At 46.3% G+C, this 20,226-nt stretch overlaps 1 protein-coding gene across 1 annotated transcript in view; it reads right to left on the bottom strand.

Moving 5' to 3' along the window:
• LOC109884403 (receptor-type tyrosine-protein phosphatase mu) overlaps nucleotides 1–20,226 on the bottom strand; it is a 505,693-nt gene that overhangs the window by 390,350 nt on the left and 95,117 nt on the right. The window contains exon 2 of the mRNA XM_031806763.1: nucleotides 3,766–3,888. Coding sequence (XP_031662623.1) covers nucleotides 3,766–3,888 — 123 coding nt within the window. The remainder of the gene's footprint in view (nucleotides 1–3,765; nucleotides 3,889–20,226) is intronic.

The raw sequence follows: 20,226 nt of genomic DNA, 5'->3' as shown, positions 1-20,226 counted from the left end.
TAATCGACCTGGCCGGGGTATCCTGGAAGGATATTGATCTCATCCCGTCAGTAGAGGATGCCTGGATATTTTTTTAACCATCTTAAATAAGCATGCCCCATTCAAGAAATGTAGAACCAGGAACAGATATAGCCCTTGGTTCTCCCCAGACCTGACTGCCCTTAACCAACACATGCATTAGCATCGAACAGCCCCCGTGATATGCAGCTGTTCAGGGAAGCTAGAAACCATTATACACAGGCAGTTAGAAAAGCCAAGGCTAGCTTTTTCAAGCAGAAATTTGTTCTGGGACACTGTAAAGTCCATGAAGAATAAGAACACCTCCTCCCAGCTGCCCACTGCACTGAAGATAGGAAACACTGTCACCACTGATAAATCCACCATAATTGAGACTTTCAATAAGGATTTTTCTACAGCTGGCCATGCTTTCCACCTGGCTACTCCTACCCCGGTCAACAGCACTGCACCCCCCACTGCAACTCGCCCAAGCCTTCCCCATTTCTCCTTCTCCCAAATCCGTTCAGCTGATGTTCTGAAAGAGCTGCAAAATCTGGACCCCTCAAATCAGCCGGGATAGACAATCTGGACCCTTTCTTTCTAAAATGATCTGCCGAAATTGTTGCCACCCCTATTACTAGCCTGTTCAACCTCTCTTTCGTGTCGTCTGAGATTCACAAAGACTGGAAAGCAGCTGCGGTCATCCCCCTCTTCAAAGGGGGTGACACTCTTGATCCAAACTGCTACAGACCTATATCTATCCTACCATGCCTTTCTAAGGTCTTCGAAAGCCAAGTCAACAAACAGATTACCGACCATTTCGAATCTCACCATACCTTCTCTGCTATGCAATCTGGTTTCAGAGCTGGTCACGCTCAAGGTCCTAAACGATATCTTAACCGCCATCGATAAGAAACATTACTGTGCAGCCGTATTCATTGATCTGGCCAAGGATTTCGACTCTGTCAATCACCACATCCTCATCGGCAGACTCGACAGCCTTAGCTTCTCAAATGATTGCCTCGCCTGGTTCACCAACTACTTCTTTGATAGAGTTCAGTGTGTCAAAATGGAGGGTCTGCTGTCCGGACCTCTGGCAGTCTCTATGGGGGTGCCACAGGGTTCAATTCTTGGACCGACTCTCTTCTCTGTATACATCAATGAGGTCGCTCTTGCTGCTGGTGAGTCTCTGATCCACCTCTACGGAGACGACACCATTCTGTATACATCTGGCCCTTCTTTGGACACTGTGTTAACAACCCTCCAGACGAGCTTCAATGCCATACAACTCTTCTTCCGTGGCCTCCAATTGCTCTTAAATACAAGTAAAACTAAATGCATGCTCTTCAACCAATCGCTACCTGCACCTGCCCGCCTGTCCAACATCACTACTCTGGACGGCTCTGACTTAGAATACGTGGACAACTACAAATACTTAGGTGTCTGGTTAGACTGTAAACTCTCCTTCCAGACCCATATCAAACATCTCCAATTCAAAGTTAAATCTAGAATTGGCTTCCTATTTCACAACAAAGCATCCTTCACTCATGCTGCCAAACTGACCATCCTACCAATCCTCGACTTCAGCGATGTCATTTACAAAATAGCCTCCAATACCCTACTCAACAAATTGGATGCAGTCTATCACAGTGCAATCCGTTTTGTCACCAAAGCCCCATATACTACCCACCATTGCGACCTGTACGCTCTCGTTGGCTGGCCCTCGCTTCATACTCGTCGCCAAACCCACTGTCTCCATGTCATCTACAAGACCCTGCTAGGTAAAGTCCCCCCTTATCTCAGCTCGCTGGTTACCATAGCATCTCCCACCTGTAGCACGCGCTCCAGCAGGTATATCTCTCTAGTCACCCCCAAAACCAATTCTTTCTTTGGCCGCCTCTCCTTCCAGTTCTCTGCTGCCAATGACTGGAACGAACTACAAAAATCTCTGAAACTGGAAACACTTATCTCCCTCACTAGCTTTAAGCACCAACTGTCAGAGCAGCTCACAGATTACTGCACCTGTACATAGCCCATCTATAATTTAGCCCAAACATCTACCTCTTTCCCTACTGTATTTTATTTATTTATTTATTTAGCTCCTTTGCACCCCATTATTTTTATTTCTACTTTGCACATTCTTCCACTGCAAATCTACCATTCCAGCGTTTTACTTGCTATATTGTATTTACTTTGCCACCATGGCCTGTTTTTTGCCTTTACCTCCCTTATCTCACCTCATTTGCTCACATTGTATATAGACTTGTTTATACTGTATTATTGACTGTATGTTTGTTTTACTCCATGTGTAACTCTGTGTCGTTGCATGTGTCGAACTGCTTTGCTTTATCTTGGCCAGGTCGCAATTGTAAATGAGAACTTGTTATCAACTTGCCTACCTGGTTAAATAAAGGTGAAATAAAATAAAAAAATAAAAAATCATTGAATAAAAATGTCACTTTAATCTGAAATTACCCCCAACCCTTCCTTACTCCATGAAGCTCTCCCACTTCCTACCCCACTAGTCTGAATGTGTAACCATGGTAACAGCATTCCCACTTCCTACCCCACTAGTCTGAATGTGTAACCATGGTAACAGCATTCCCACTTCCTACCCAACTAGTCTGAATGTGTAACCATCTAGACAGCATTTCTACTTCCTACCCCACTAGTCTGAATGTGTAACCATCTAGACAGCATTTCTACTTCCTACCCCACTAGTCTGAATGTGTAACCATGGTGGCAGCATTCCCACTTCCTACCCCACTAGTCTGAATGTGTAACCATGGTAACAGCATTCCCACTTCCTACCCCACTAGTCTGAATGTGTAACCATGGTAACAGCATTCCCACTTCCTACCCCACTAGTCTGAATGTGTAACCATCTAGACAGCATTTCTACTTCCTACCCCACTAGTCTGAATGTGTAACCATCTAGACAGCATTTCTACTTCCTACCCCACTAGTCTGAATGTGTAACCATGGTGGCAGCATTCCCACTTCCTACCCCACTAGTCTGAATGTGTAACCATGGTGACAGCATTTCCACTTCTTACCCCGCTAGTCTGAATGTGTAACCATGGTGACAGCATTCCCACTTCCTACCCCACTAGTCTGAATGTGTAACCATCTAGACAGCATTTCTACTTCCTACCCCACTAGTCTAAATGTGTAACCATGGTGACAGCATTTCCACTTCCTACCCACTAGTTTGTAAGTGTAACCATGGTAACAGCATTTCCACTTCCTACCCCACTAGTCTGAATGTGTAACCATGGTGACAGCATTTCCACTTCCTACCCCACTAGTCTAAATGTATAACCATGGTGGCAGCATTTCCACTTCCTACCCCACCAGTCTAAATGTGTAACCATGGTGACAGCATTTCCACTTCCTACCCCACTAGTCTAAATGTGTAACCATGGTGGCAGCATTTCCACTTCCTACCCCACTAGTCTGAATGTGTAACCATGGTGACAGTTGGTCTGTATAAGGTCCTTTCTTGTTGTTCCAAAACATTGGTATAAAATCCATGAGATATTGTAGAACATCCTATCCGTCTGTCTGATGGAGTTAATTCCCAGATTTAGGGATTTGGAGTTTTGGATTTCAAGTTTTGATTTGGAAACGACCCTCTTTTCCATCAGTGTCATCTAGGTGTTTTACCTTTGAGTATCCAAACAAACAACTATTTTACTGTATGTTGTTGTAGCCAGTTCTTACCTTTGGATATCTGAACAAACTGTACGGTAGTATGACCAGGCTTACCTGTTGGCATCCAGGGGTCTGCTGTGGGCTTCACTCTGGTGTTGGCCTGTTCCCAATCTAGATCGTCCTCTCTCCCCTGGCTGTACCCGCAGGCTGCGAACGGCTTGTCAAACTTACAATCACCTGTTACAAAAGACAGAAGAGAATCATTCACAATTCATCTTGTTTGTGCAACTATTCCATTTACTCCACACCATAATGAAAATGAAAACAATAAATTACATTCATAACATTCATTACCCCCCCCCCCCCCCCCGTCTCTATTTATAATGCAATATGGCCTCTGATGCTGAGATGGGTTGAAGTGAGACACAGTGAGGGACTAGGACAGCCGTCGATGCACAACACACATTAGCCACATTAGCCAACATGGCAGTCCAATTTCACTATGACAAGTAGTGAAATGTCCCGGCTCCATCATCGTTCGACGTCGTCTCTGTGCCAAGTGGCACCCTAGTCCCTATTTAGCGCACTACTTCGGACCAGAGCTCTGTGTAGTGTGTAGTGCACTAACTAGGGAACAGGGTGACAGCTAGAACACAGGACGTAGTGTTCCAAACACATATTGATTTATGTTTTCCTCTTACAGCAGTTAGTGCTGTAGCAGCACTGCAGTCTACGGGACTTGGCTGTTCACCTGCCTTTCATTGACACACTACACGCACACACACACACTACACACACACACACTACACACACACACTACACACACACACTACACACACACACACACACACTACACACACACACACTACACACACACACAGACACACACAGACACACACTACACACACTACACACACACACTACACACACACACACACACACACTACACACACTACACACACACACTACACACACTACACACACTACACACACTACACACACACACACACACACTACACACACACACAGACACACACACACACACTACACACACACACACTACACACACACACAGACACACACACACACTACACACACACACTACACACACACAGACACACACTACACACACACACTACACACACACACTACACACACAGACACACACACACTACACACACACACTACACACACACTACACACACACACAGACACACACTACACACACACACTACACACACACACTACACACACACAGACACACACACTACACACACACACAGAGAGAAAAGTAAGCACATACACATACATACACACACACACACACACACACACAGAGAGAAAAGTAAGCACACACACACACACACACACTACACACACACACACAGAAAAGTAAGCACATACACACACACACACACACACACACACACACACACACACACACACACACACACACACACACAGAAAAGTAAGCACATACACACACACACACACACACACACACACACACACACACACATACACACACACACCACTGTTTAACCGTTCTACTGCATCTACTCTGAAGCTGACAGTGAGGAATCATTAGGAGATGTGTGTGTGTGTGTGTTCAGCTCTGCCTGTTGGTGTGCGATCGATTAATACACACTCTCCTTTATTCCTCCCTCCTATAAGGCCATACAACACAATGTAAAGGTTCCTCCCATCTATAAGGCCATACAACACAATGTAAAGGTTCCTCCCATCTATAAGGCCATACAACACAATGTAACGGTTCCTCCCATCTATAAGGCCATACAACACAATGTAAAGGTTCCTCCCATCTATAAGGCCATACAACACAATGTAAAGGTTCCTCCCATCTATAAGGCCATACAACACAATGTAAAGGTTCCTCCCATCTATAAGGCCATACAACACAATGTAAAGGTTCCTCCCATCTATAAGGCCATACAACACAATGTAAAGGTTCCTCCCATCTATAAGGCCATACAACACAATGTAAAGGTTCCTCCCATCTATAAGGCCATACAACACAATGTAAAGGTTCCTCCCATCTATAAGGCCATACAACACAATGTAAAGGTTCCTCCCATCTATAAGGCCATACAACACAATGTAAAGGTTCCTCCCATCTATAAGGCCATACAACACAATGTAAAGGTTCCTCCCATCTATAAGGCCATACAACACAATGTAAAGGTTCCTCCCATCTATAAGGCCATACAACACAATGTAAAGGTTCCTCCCATCTATAAGGCCATACAACACAATGTAAAGGTTCCTCCCATCTATAAGGCCATACAACACCATGTAAAGGTTCCTCCCATCTATAAGTCCATACAACACAATGTAAAGGTTCCTCCCATCTATAAGTCCATACAACACAATGTTAGGTCCTGATCTGGCTACGCAATATGGCTGTGAGCTACACTAGTTCATTTAGCAGACAAGATTTGCTTAGAAAATCATGTCATTATTTTATAGTATGATGAACACAATTGAACAAAACTGGATTAAAAAGGATATTTTCTCCAAATGATTTGAGGGAGTGTGCCCGGTGCCCCGTTCCTTGATAAAGCAGCTGTCTACAAAACCAGTGCAAAGTGTCTTTGCAAACCTTTCAATTAGAACATCCTGGTCCCGGGGGCCTAGAGGGGTGTTTTTGCCCCAGAACGACACCACTTATTCAAATTATTATTAAAATAACCACAAGGGTGCCACCGTTTAGGTCCCCAGCACCAGGAAGCACTGAATTAGCTACGTTCTTTTTGCTCACCACAGAACAACATGTCCTCCGTGGGTTGAGCCAATCAGAGCGTCAGTCTGTCCCTCCACCGTGGATATTCTGTGTTGAGCAGTAAACAAAGAAACCTATATGTTTCATTTAGATGTATTTATGTTGGTCTACAAACGTTGGGCTGTATGATTAGATTTTTAATACATTCTAAGGCTGCATGATGCGACTCTAATGACGATGTGAAAAAAAGTTGCTTGAAAGGCAGGAGCTCTGCTTTGTTTTGTTTTTGTGCAGGCTGTACACACTACATCAATCTCTCATTCACAATTTCCCTTTGTGTGGCTGTTATTCCCCTTTAAAAAAAAATCCGTGCATTTTTTGTGTGGCCAGTGGCTGTTGTGCCCTTGGGCTGAATATAATCATTGTAATTCCCTTCTCCCTGCGTGCTGCGCGCTCCGAAACACCTTTCTCACAGGCTACAAGTGAAGACAGACACATTGGGGAGGCAACCGCGCTCATCCTGATCCAATTCCGAGGTGCATATTGAAGATATTGGAAGAACTGTCCACATTTACTTTTCGTCAGCCAACAAGATGAGTAGGCCTAATGAACAGCAAAAGCACTAGCCTATGTCAATCTACTATCCCACATAGTACATTAGTCGACCTATTCCGTGCGAGAAATAAATATTCCAAACATAGCCTGGGACAGTTGGGGGATGCCATAGATCCCAATTTTTTTTTTTATGCAATTAGGCTGAACTCAACAGATCAGAACGGTTAAAATGTTGATAAACTGTTACTGATTACTGATAAACTGTTACTGCCTTGACCTGGAACTATGTCGACAGGTCAACATTCACCTTCTGGAACTATGTCGACAGGTCAACATTCACCTTCTGCTACCATTTCTGTCAATCCGTCTACGCATACAGTTTGATCGCATACGTTAGATACATCCAACGTGTGCACCAGACAGATCGTACTGCAACAAGGCAAACGCAGTGCTCCATGTACACCTCCAAAAGCAATCATCAACTTTACAGACGACACAACAATAGTTGGTCTGATTACCGACAATGACCAGACAGCCGACAGGGAGGTGGTGAGGGCCCTGGCGGAGTGGTGCCAAGATATTAACCTCTCACTCAATGTCAACAAAACAGAGGAGATGATCGTGGACTTCAGGAAACAGAAGAGGGAGCACGCCTCTATCCACATCGACGGGAACGCAGTGGAGAATGTGGAAACTTCTGGTTCCTCGGGGTACACATCACTGAAAATCTGAAATGGTCCACCCACGCAGACAGTGTGGTGAAGAAGGCGCAGGGATCCTCCTCTTTTTAAGAGGCCATCATTCTGTTTTCTCCCGCAATTGCATAGCCTATAGAAATGTTGTGCAACATGAGCTCATGAGCTCTCATGAAGTGTTCGGTTAGATTTTCAATTACATTTAGATTGATGTCAGAGTGATTAGAGGGACAATAGAGTGCTGAGTACCAGGCAGTTGGCAAGTTTTGTAGGCTACTAATGACCATCAGCAGAATGGTAAGCAGAGCTTGAAGAGGCCTAATTACCTTGACTAAACTGTTGTCACGTGGAATTTGACTGCCTTCATGACTCGTGACTGCCTGTGTGGTGGTAATACGGTCACCGTAACAGCCCTAGTCATACCTACAATTGCTAATCTTGACAACAACAAAAAGTTATTAAAGTGGCCTCGATGAAAATGTACCTCAATGAAGCCGCTTTCTTGCCTTCTTTGTTTTCTTGCCTAGAATTTTATTAAAAGTACTACAGTGCTTTTTTTTACTATAATTCTTTAAATCATTTATCTTTACTCAAGCGTTTCTTCTTCTTCTTCTTCTTTTTGTTAAGTTTAGTTACATGATTTCTCAATTTACTGTATGTTTGCCAGTCTGCTGTGTTGTCAGACTTATTTCCTATTCCCTTTGCCTCATCGTCTCTCAGCCATACAGTTTTTCAACTCATCATCTGTACATGGGGATTTGGCAGTTCTAACAGTCAGTTTTTTTGATGGGCGCATGCCTATCAGTAATTGGAAGCAGCCGTTTCATAAATGCTTCAAGTGCAGCATCAGATTGTTCCTCATTACACAGATCAGACTAACAAATATTTTTCACATCTTCGACATAGGAATCGCTACAAAAACCACTTGTAATCATTGTTTATACACAATTTTAGGTCCAATCTTTGGAACTTAGTTTATTCTAGATATGGTTATTATATTATCGTCACTACATCCGATGGGAGTGGATACTGCTTTAGAGCAGATTTCCTGCAACATTAGTAAAGATGTGATCAATACACGTGAATGATTTAGTTCCTGTTCTGTTTGTTTGTAAATACCCTGGTAGGATGACTAATGACTAATGACTTGAACCAGATTGCAGGCGCTCGTTAAAGCTTGGAACTTATTTTTTGAGCAGCTTGATGACAACCAGTCAATATTTAGGTCACCCAGAAAATATACACCTCTGTTGATATCATATACATTATCCAACATTTCAGACATATTATCCAGATACTGACTTTTAGCACTTGGTGGTCTTTCCTGCAACTTCCTACGCGGATAGGATTTAGATGAGGCAGATGAACCTGTAGCCATATTTCTTACACATCATCTGACTTGAGATCCTCTCTCATCCTAAATTAATACATACACGGCAACACCTCCACCATTTGCATTTCTACCTTTCCTGTATATTACATAACCATGTATAGCTACTGCATCATCAAATGAATTATCTAAGTGTGTTTCAGAGACGGGACAGAATATGAATGTTTTCCGATGTTAATAAGTTGTCAATTTCATGAACCTTGTTTCTCAGGCTACATAAAGTATGTTATTATGAGCAATTTTTTGTCCTTTTCTGGGTTGCTAGTCTGTTTTTAGTACCATTCTGAGAGGTTGACCCGAGGTAGACATGTCCGTGACATTTACATTTGATTCATTGGTACTGAGTGAGCTGCCAAACAGTTTTTGGCCAAACAGTGGAATTCAATTCTATGTGCATTTGATTATTTCTGACAATACCCTCGGAGACAACAGTTAAAGGAACACAGATCAGGTTACTTACAGTCACTACACTTCTAGTTTTCTGAAATATAATACCCTTTCCATCTCCTCTGTCACTGTTTATGACAGGGAGGACGCAGTGTTCTATGTTGATGGAGATCCGCTGCAGTTAGGGCTAATCCCATCTCTTTTAAAGACTGTTGGTTGCTCCCACACGAAGTGAAAATTGTCACAAAAGGAGACATTCCTGTCTTTGCAGAGTTTCTTCAGGAACTCGTTTAGGGCAGAGATGTGGCTGTAACCCCTTCTATACCATATAGCTAGAGATTACTGTTCTCTTCCCTGTGCCAACAAGGGTGTTGAAGATCATTTCATTGTCCTTCTTCAGTTCCTCAGATTGCAAAAAAGTGAACGTCATTAAACTAACTTGAATGACAGGCCAAAATCTCTTGCCATCGAGCTGCCCATGATGATGGTTGTCGTGACAGAATCCGATGGGGAAGGAAGAGGGGGAACGGAACGGGCCTGCCTTTGGGCAGGGGGAAGGAGGTGTACTTCGTCTCATGCCAGCCGTACATGTACCAGCAGCAGTGGATGGCGTCAGAATCTTTGGGGAGATGGAGGAGGGCCCAAGACCTTGTTTCCTTTGGTCAGCAAATGGCTGAGCTGTGGAGGAGGGCCCAAGACCTTGTTTCATTTGGTCGGCGACTGGCTGAGCTGTGGAGGAGGGCCCAAGACCTTGTTTCATTTGGTCGGCGACTGGCTGACTTGTGGAGGAGGGCCCAAGACCTTGTTTCCTTTGGTCGTCGACTGGCTGAGCTGTGGAGGAGGCCCCAAGACCTTGTTTCCTTTGGTCGTCGGCTGGCTGAGCTGTGGAGGAGGGCCCAAGACCTTGTTTCCTTTGGTCGGCGATTGGCTGAGCTGTGGAGGAGGGCCCAAGACCTTGTTTCATTTGGTCGTCGACTGGCTGAGCTGTGGAGGAGGGCCCAAGACCTTGTTTCCTTTGGTCGTCGACTGGCTGAGCTGTGGAGGAGGGCCCAAGACCTTGTTTCCTTTGGTCGGCGATTGGCTGACTTGTGGAGGAGGGCCCAAGACCTTGTTTCCTTTGGTCGGCGATTGGCTGACTTGTGGAGGAGGGCCCAAGACCTTGTTTCGTTTGGTCGGCGATTGGCTGAGCTGTGGAGGAGGGCCCAAGGCCTTGTTTCCTTTGGTCGTCGACTGGCTGAGCTGTGGAGGAGGGCCCAAGACCTTGTTTCCTTTGGTCGGCGACTGGGAATATTCCCAGCCCACTGACAAGAACAACATGAGAGCAGGTGTATTCCTGACCAGAACAACCTGAGACCAGGTGTATTCCTGACCAGAACAACATGAGACCAGGTGTATTCCTGACCAGAACAACATGACACCAGGTGTATTCCCAGCCCACTGACCAGAACAACATGACACCAGGTGTATTCCCAGCCCACTAACCAGAACAACATGACACCAGGTGTATTCCTGACCAGAACAACCTGAGACCAGGTGTATTCTGACATAGTAAAAAGTAAGCACATCTTGTTTTTCCTGCAGCTGAGCTAGCAGCCAGAGAATCTATTTTTTTATAATTTTTTTTAACCTTTATTTAACCAGGCCTTCCTGGTTACTAGTCCAACGCTCTAACCACTAGGCTACCCTGCCACCCCAAAAGCTATTTGATAACAATACAATTGGAACAGACAAAGATTGTATGTTAATGTAGAGTTTCCTCCCCTTGCGTAGATATTCACCTCACACCTTGGGTATGAGCCCAGACCGAGACACAAATTTGGACCTGTTACATTGTTAATGACAGTGAGTCTGTATTCCCAGCCCACTGACCAGAACAACCTGAGACCAGGTGTATGACTCACCTGACCAGAACAACCTGAGACCAGGTGTATTCCCAGCCCACTGACCAGCACAACCTGAGACCAGGTGTATTCCTGACCAGAACAACCTGAGACCAGGTGTATTCCCAGCCCACTGACCAGAACAACCTGAGACCAGGTGTATGACTCACCTGACCAGAACAACATGAGACCAGGTGTATTCCCAGCCCACTGACCAGAACAACATGAGACCAGGTGTATTCCCAGCCCACTGACCAGAACAACATGAGACCAGGTGTATGACTCACCTGACCAGAACAACATGAGACCAGGTGTATTCCCAGCCCACTGACCAGAACAACCTGAGACCAGGTGTATTCCCAGCCCACTGACCAGAACAACCTGAGACCAGATGTATTCCCAGCCCACTGACCAGAACAACATGAGACCAGGTGTATGACTCACCTGACCAGAACAACCTGAGACCAGGTGTATTCCCAGCCCACTGACCAGAACAACCTGAGACCAGGTTTATTCCCAGCCCACTGACCAGAACAACATGAGACCAGGTGTATTCCCAGCCCACTGACCAGAACAACATGAGACCAGGTGTATTCCTGACCAGAACAACCTGAGACCAGGTGTATTCCCAGCCCACTGACCAGAACAACCTGAGACCAGGTGTATTCCCAGCCCACTGACAAGAACATCCTGAGACCAGGTGTATTCCCAGCCCACTGACCAGAACAACCTGAGACCAAGTGTATTCCCAGCCCACTAACCAGAACAACCTGAGACCAGGTGTATTCCCAGCCCACTGACCAGAACAACCTGAGACCAGGTGTATTCCTGACCAGAACAACCTGAGACCAGGTGTATTCCTGACCAGAACAACATGAGACCAGGTGTATTCCTGACCAGAACAACATGAAACCAGGGATATTCCTGACCAGAACAACATGAAACCAGGTGTATTACCGACGAGAACAACATGAGACCAGGTGTATTCCTCACCAGAACAACATGACACCAGGTGTATTCCTCACTAGAACAACATGACACCAGGTGTATTCCCAGCCCACTGACCAGAACAACATGACACCAGGTGTATTCCTGACCAGAACAACCTGAGACCAGGTGTAAATCTGACCAGAACAACATGAGACCAGGTGTATTCCTGACCAGAACAACATGACACAAGGTGTATTCCCAGCCCACTGAAAAGAACAACATGAGACCAGGTGTATTCCCAGCCCACTGACCAGAACAACCTGAGACCAGGTGTATTCTCAGCCCACTGACAAGAACAACCTGAGACCAGGTGTATTCCCAGCCCACTGACCAGAACAACCCGAGACCAGGTGTATTCCCAGCCCACTGACCAGAACAACCTGAGACCAGGTGTATTCCCAGCCCACTGACCAGAACAACCTGAGACCAGGTGTATTCCCAGCCCACTGACCAGAACAACATGAGACCAGGTGTATGACTCACCTGACCAGAACAACATGAGACCAGGTGTATTCCCAGCCCACTGACCAGAACAACCTGAGACCAGGTGTATTCCCAGCCCACTAACCAGAACAACCTGAGACCAGGTGTATTCCCAGCCCACTGACCAGAACAACCTGAGACCAGGTGTATTCCTGACCAGAACAACCTGAGACCAGGTGTATTCCTGACCAGAAAAACATGAGATCTGGTGTATTCCTGACCAGAACAACATGACACCAGGTGTATTCCTCACCAGAACAACATGAAACTAGGTGTATTCCTGACCAGAACAACATGAAACAAGGGATATTCCTGACCAGAACAACATGAAACCAGGTTTATTACTGACGAGAACAACATGAGACCAGGTGTATTCCTCACCAGAACAACATGACACCAGGTGTATTCCTCACTAGAACAACATGACACCAGGTGTATTCCCAGCCCACTGACCAGAACAACATGACACCAGGTGTATTCCTGACCAGAACAACCTGAGACCAGGTGTAAATCTGACCAGAACAACATGAGACCAGGTGTATTCCTGACCAGAACAACATGACACCAGGTGTATTCCCAGCCCACTGACCAGAACAACATGACACCAGGTGTATGACTCACCTGACCAGAACAACCTGAGACCAGGTGTATTCCCAGACCACTGACCAGAACAACATGAGACCAGGTGTATGACTCACCTGACCAGAACAACCTGAGACCAGGTGTATTCCCAGCCCACTGACCAGAACAACCTGAGACCAGGTGTATTCCCAGCCCACTGACCAGAACAACATGAGACCAGGTGTATTCCCAGCCCACTGACCAGAACAACATGAGACCAGGTGTATTTCTGACCAGAAGAACATGAGACCAGGTGTATTCCCAGCCCACTGACCAGAACAACCTGAGACCAGGTGTATTCTCAGCCCACTGACAAGAACAACCTGAGACCAGGTGTATTCCCAGCCCACTGACCAGAACAACCTGAGACCAGGTGTATTCCCAGCCCACTGACCAGAACAACCTGAGACCAGGTGTATTCCCAGCCCACTGACCAGAACAACCTGAGACCAGGTGTATTCCCAGCCCACTGACCAGAACAACATGAGACCAGGTGTATGACTCACCTGACCAGAACAACATGAGACCAGGTGTATTCCCAGCCCACTGACCAGAACAACCTGAGACCAGGTGTATTCCCAGCCCACTGACCAGAACAACCTGAGACCAGGTGTATTCCCAGACCACTGACCAGAACAACATGAGACCAGGTGTATGACTCACCTGACCAGAACAACCTGAGACCAGGTGTATTCCCAGTCCACTGACCAGAACAACATGAGACCAGGTGTATTCCCAGCCCACTGACCAGAACAACATGAGACCAGGTGTATTTCTGACCAGAAGAACATGAGACCAGATGTATTCCCGGCCCACTGACCAGACCAACATGACACCAGGTGTATTCCTCACCAGAACAACATGACACCAGGTGTATTCCTCACCAGAACAACATGACACCAGGTGTATTCCTGACCAGAACAACCTGAGACCAGGTGTATTCCTGACCAGAACAACATGAGACCAGGTGTATTCCTGACCAGAACAACCTGAGACCAGGTGTATTCCTGACCAGAACAACATGAGACCAGGTGTATTCCTGACCAGAAGAACATGAGACCAGATGTATTCCCAGCCCACTGACAAGAAGAACATGAGACCAGGTGTATTCCCAGCCCACTGACCAGAACAACCTGAGACCAGGTGTATTCTCAGCCCACTGACCAGAACAACCTGAGACCAGGTGTATTCCCAGCCCACTGACCAGAACAACCCGAGACCAGGTGTATTCCCAGCCCACTGACCAGAACAACCTGAGACCAGGTGTATTCCCAGCCCACTGACCAGAACAACCTGAGACCAGGTGTATTCCCAGCCCACTGACCAGAACAACATGAGACCAGGTGTATGACTCACCTGACCAGAACAACATGAGACCAGGTGTATTCCCAGCCCACTGACCAGAACAACCTGAGACCAGGTGTATTCCCAGCCCACTGACCAGAACAACCTGAGACCAGGTGTATTCCCAGACCACTGACCAGAACAACATGAGACCAGGTGTATGACTCACCTGACCAGAACAACCTGAGACCAGGTGTATTCCCAGCCCACTGACCAGAACAACCTGAGACCAGGTGTATTCCCAGCCCACTGACCAGAACAACATGAGACCAGGTGTATTCCCAGCCCATTGACCAGAACAACATGAGACCAGGTGTATTTCTGACCAGAAGAACATGAGACCAGATGTATTCCCAGCCCACTGACCAGACCAACATGACACCAGGTGTATTCCTCACCAGAACAACATGACACCAGGTGTATTCCTGACCAGAACAACCTGAGACCAGGTGTATTCCTGACCAGAACAACATGAGACCAGGTGTATTCCTGACCAGAACAACCTGAGACCAGGTGTATTCCTGACCAGAACAACATGAGACCAGGTGTATTCCTGACCAGAACAACATGAGACCAGATGTATTCCCAGCCCACTGACCAGAACAACATGACACCAGGTGTATTCCTCACCATAACAACCTGAGACCAGGTGTATTCCTCACCAGAACAACATGAGACCAGGTGTATTCCTCACCAGAACAACATGACACCAGGTGTATTCCTCACTAGAACAACCTGAGACCAGGTGTATTCCTGACCAGAACAACATGAGACCAGGTGTATTCCTGACCAGAACAACCTGAGACCAGGTGTATTCCTGACCAGAACAACATGAGACCAGGTGTATTCCTCACCAGAACAACATGACACCAGGTGTATTCCTCACTAGAACAACATGACACCAGGTGTATTCCTGACCAGAACAACATGAAACTAGGTGTATTCCTGACCAGAACAACATGAAACCAGGGATATTCCTGACCAGAACAACATGAAACCAGGTGTATTCCTGACCAGAACAACATGAGACCAGGTGTATTCCTCACCAGAACAACATGACACCAGGTGTATTACTCACTAGAACAACATGACACCAGGTGTATTCCCAGCCCACTGACGAGAACAACATGACACCAGGTGTATTCCTGACCAGAACAACCTGAGACCAGGTGTATTTCTGACCAGAACAACATGAGACCAGGTGTATTCCTGACCAGAACAACATGACACCAGGTGTATTCCCAGCCCACTGACAAGAACAACATGAGAGCAGGTGTATTCCTGACCAGAACAACCTGAGACCAGGTGTATTCCTGACCAGAACAACCTGAGACCAGGTGTATTCCTCACCAGAACAACACGAGACCAGGTGTATTCCTGACCAGAACAACATGACACCAGGTGTATTCCTCTCCAGAACAACATGACACCAGGTGTATTCCCAGCCCACTGACCAGAACAACATGACACCAGGTGTATTCCCAGCCCACTGACCAGAACAACATGACACCAGGTGTATTCCTCACCAGAACAACATGAGACCAGGTGTATTCCTGACCAGAACAACATGAGACCAGGTGTATTCCTCACCAGAACAACATGAGACCAGGTGTATTCCTCACCAGAACAACATGACACCAGGTGTATTCCTGACCAGAACAACATGACACCAGGTGTATTCCCAGCCCACTGACCAGAACAACATGACACCAGGTGTATTCCTCACCAGAACAACATGACACCAGGTGTATTCCTGACCAGAACAACATGACACCAGGTGTATTCCTCACCAGAACAACATGACACCAGGTGTATTCCTCACCAGAACAACATGACACCAGGTGTATTCCTGACCAGAACAACATGAGACCAGGTGTATTCCTGACCGGAACAACATGACACCAGGTGTATTCCCAGCCCACTGACCAGAACAACATGACACCAGGTGTATGACTCACCTGACCAGAACAACCTGAGACCAGGTGTATTCCCAGACCACTGACCAGAACAACATGAGACCAGGTGTATGACTCACCTGACCAGAACAACCTGAGACCAGGTGTATTCCCAGCCCACTGACCAGAACAACCTGAGACCAGGTGTATTCCCAGCCCACTGACCAGAACAACATGAGACCAGGTGTATTCCCAGCCCACTGACCAGAACAACATGAGACCAGGTGTATTTCTGACCAGAAGAACATGAGACCAGATGTATTCCCAGCCCACTGACCAGACCAACATGACACCAGGTGTATTCCTCACCAGAACAACATGACACCAGGTGTATTCCTGACCAGAACAAACTGAGACCAGGTGTATTCCTGACCGGAAGAACATGAGACCAGGTGTATTCCTGACCAGAACAACCTGAGACCAGGTGTATTCCTGACCAGAACAACATGAGACCAGGTGTATTCCTGACCAGAAGAACATGAGACCAGATGTATTCCCAGCCCACTGACCAGAACAACATGACACCAGGTGTATTCCTCACCAGAACAACCTGAGACCAGGTGTATTCCTGACCAGAACAACATGAGACCAGGTGTATTCGTCACCAGAACAACATGAGATCAGGTGTATTCCTGACCAGAACTACATGACACCAGGTGTATTCCTCACCAGAACAAAATGAAACTAGGTGTATTCCTGACCAGAACAACATGAAACCAGGGATATTCCTGACCAGAACAACATGAAACCAGGGATATTCCTGACCAGAACAACATGAAACCAGGTGTATTCCTGACCAGAACAACATGAGACCAGGTGTATTCCTCACCAGAACAACATGACACCAGGTGTATTACTCACTAGAACAACATGACACCAGGTGTATTCCCAGCCCACTGACCAGAACAACATGACACCAGGTGTATTCCTGACCAGAACAACCTGAGACCAGGTGTATTTCTGACCAGAACAACATGAGACCAGGTGTATTCCTGACCAGAACAACATGACACCAGGTGTATTCCCAGCCCACTGACAAGAACAACATGACACCAGGTGTATTCCTGACCAGAACAACATGAGACCAGGTGTGTTCCTGACCAGAACAACATGACACCAGGTGTATTCCTGACCAGAACAACATGACACCAGGTGTATTCCTGACCAGAACAACATGACACCAGGTGTATTCCTGACCAGAACAACATGACACCAGGTGTATTCCTCTCCAGAACAACATGACACCAGGTGTATTCCCAGCCCACTGACCAGAACAACATGACACCAGGTGTATTCCCAGCCCACTGACCAGAACAACATGACACCAGGTGTATTCCTCACCAGAACAACATGAGACCAGGTGTATTCCTGACCAGAACAACATGAGACCAGGTGTATTCCTCACCAGAACAACATGAGACCAGGTGTATTCCTCACCAGAACAACATGACACCAGGTGTATTCCTGACCAGAACAACATGAGACCAGGTGTATTCCCAGCCCACTGACCAGAACAACATGACACCAGGTGTATTCCTCACCAGAACAACATGACACCAGGTGTATTCCTGACCAGAACAACATGACACCAGGTGTATTCCTCACCAGACCAACATGACACCAGGTGTATTCCTGACCAGAACAACATGAGACCAGGTGTATTCCTGACCAGAACAACATGAGACCAGGTGTATTCCTGACCAGAACAACATGAGACCATGTACATGACCATCTGATCTTTTATCACTCCAGTGTTAATCTGCAAAATTGTAATTATTTGCCTACCTCCTCATGCCTTTTGCACACATTGTATATAGACCCCCCCCTTTGTTTTCTACTGTGTTATTGACTTGTTAATTGTTTACTCCATGTGTAACTCTTTGTTGTATGCTCACACTGCTATGCTTTATCTTGGCCAGGTCGCAGTTGCAAATGAGAACTTGTTCTCAACTAGCCTACCTGGTTAAATAAAGGTGTTCTCAACTAGCCTACCTGGTTAAATAAAGGTGAAATAAATAAATAAATAAACATGACACCAGGTGTATTCCCAGCCCACGACCAGAACAACATGACACCAGGTCTATTCCCAGCCCACTGACCAGAACAACATGACACCAGGTGTATTCCTCACCAGAACAACATGACACCAGGTGTATTCCTGACCAGAACAACATGACACCAGGTGTATTCCTCACCAGAACAACATGACACCAGGTGTATTCCTGACCAGAACAACATGAGACCAGGTGTATTCCTGACCAGAACAACATGACACCAGGTGTATTCCCAGCCCACTGACCAGAACAACATGACACCAGGTGTATTCCCAGCCCACTGACCAGAACAACATGACACCAGGTGTATTCCCAGCCCACTGACCAGAACAACATGACACCAGGTGTATTCCCAGCCCACTGACCAGAACAACATGACACCAGGTGTATTCCCAGCCCACTGACCAGAACAACATGACACCAGGTGTATTCCTCCCCAGAACAACATGACACCAGGTGTCCTGTCCATGTTTTATCCTCTCAGACTCATATGAGCTGTATTTCTCCTACTATCATCATGGCTGTGACATTCTGCCTTATGATGCTGTGAACCCTGCTATTTATATATGTGAGCGCGCGCATGTGTGCGTGTGCATGTGTGAGTGTCTGTGTGCATGTCTGTGCGTGCGTGTGTGAGTGTCTGTGTGCATGTCTGTGCGTGTGTGTGTGTGTGTCTGTGTGCATGTCTGTGCGTGTGTTTGAGTGTGCCCGTGTGTGTGTGTGGTTATTTTATCATTCATCTGTTGTGGTGACAATGTACAGTGCTATAATGAGGCTCTAACGAGAACCAGGCTGGATTCGTATTGGACAGACACTCCCTCCATAAGGACACATGATAATGATTAATTTAGTTCTAATCAAGCCTGGTTCTGAGAGGGCGGACAGACAAATACATCATTAAATTGGTAGAAAAAGGTTGCGGATCACATGAACAATAGGAGAGAAGGTCAAAGGTGAAGATATATCAGGAGGGAGTGTATTGTTGGGTTGGAGAGATATGAGTTCCACCTTGTTGTGTATACTAATAGTGTATGAATGCTGGAGATTCCCCCAGTCAATGGTTCAACAGGACTCAGGATTGGTCCTTCAAGGGGTTACAATACAACGCTTGGCTGTTCGGTCGAACACGTCTGTTCATTTTTCTGCTAAAATTCTATTCTTTCCTTCCTTTGTACACAGACGGAATTAATTTCATATGATTTGATGATTTCTGTTTGCTTTGCAGAGACGTGTGTTCGTTTCAGGAGAAATGTGCATTAATCTACGAGGCTCTGTGAGCTCAGAGAGATCAGTGTCCTGGGGTGGTTTGTCTTCCTGAGACCCTCCCCTCCACCCCCCCTCTCACCTCACCTCCCCTCCACTCCCCTCCTTTTTGCTCTTCACCTCACCTCCCTATCCCTCCTCTAATGAACTCTTCTCTCCTCTCCCCGCCTCTCCTCTCCTCTCTCCCCTTCCCTCCTCTCCTTACCACTCATCTCCCT

This window comes from Oncorhynchus kisutch, linkage group LG27, assembly GCF_002021735.2.
Source record: "Oncorhynchus kisutch isolate 150728-3 linkage group LG27, Okis_V2, whole genome shotgun sequence".
Taxonomy (NCBI): domain Eukaryota; kingdom Metazoa; phylum Chordata; class Actinopteri; order Salmoniformes; family Salmonidae; genus Oncorhynchus; species Oncorhynchus kisutch.
The sequence above is the reverse complement of the archived record's forward strand: the minus strand, read 5'-3'. Positions and strand labels throughout refer to the sequence as shown.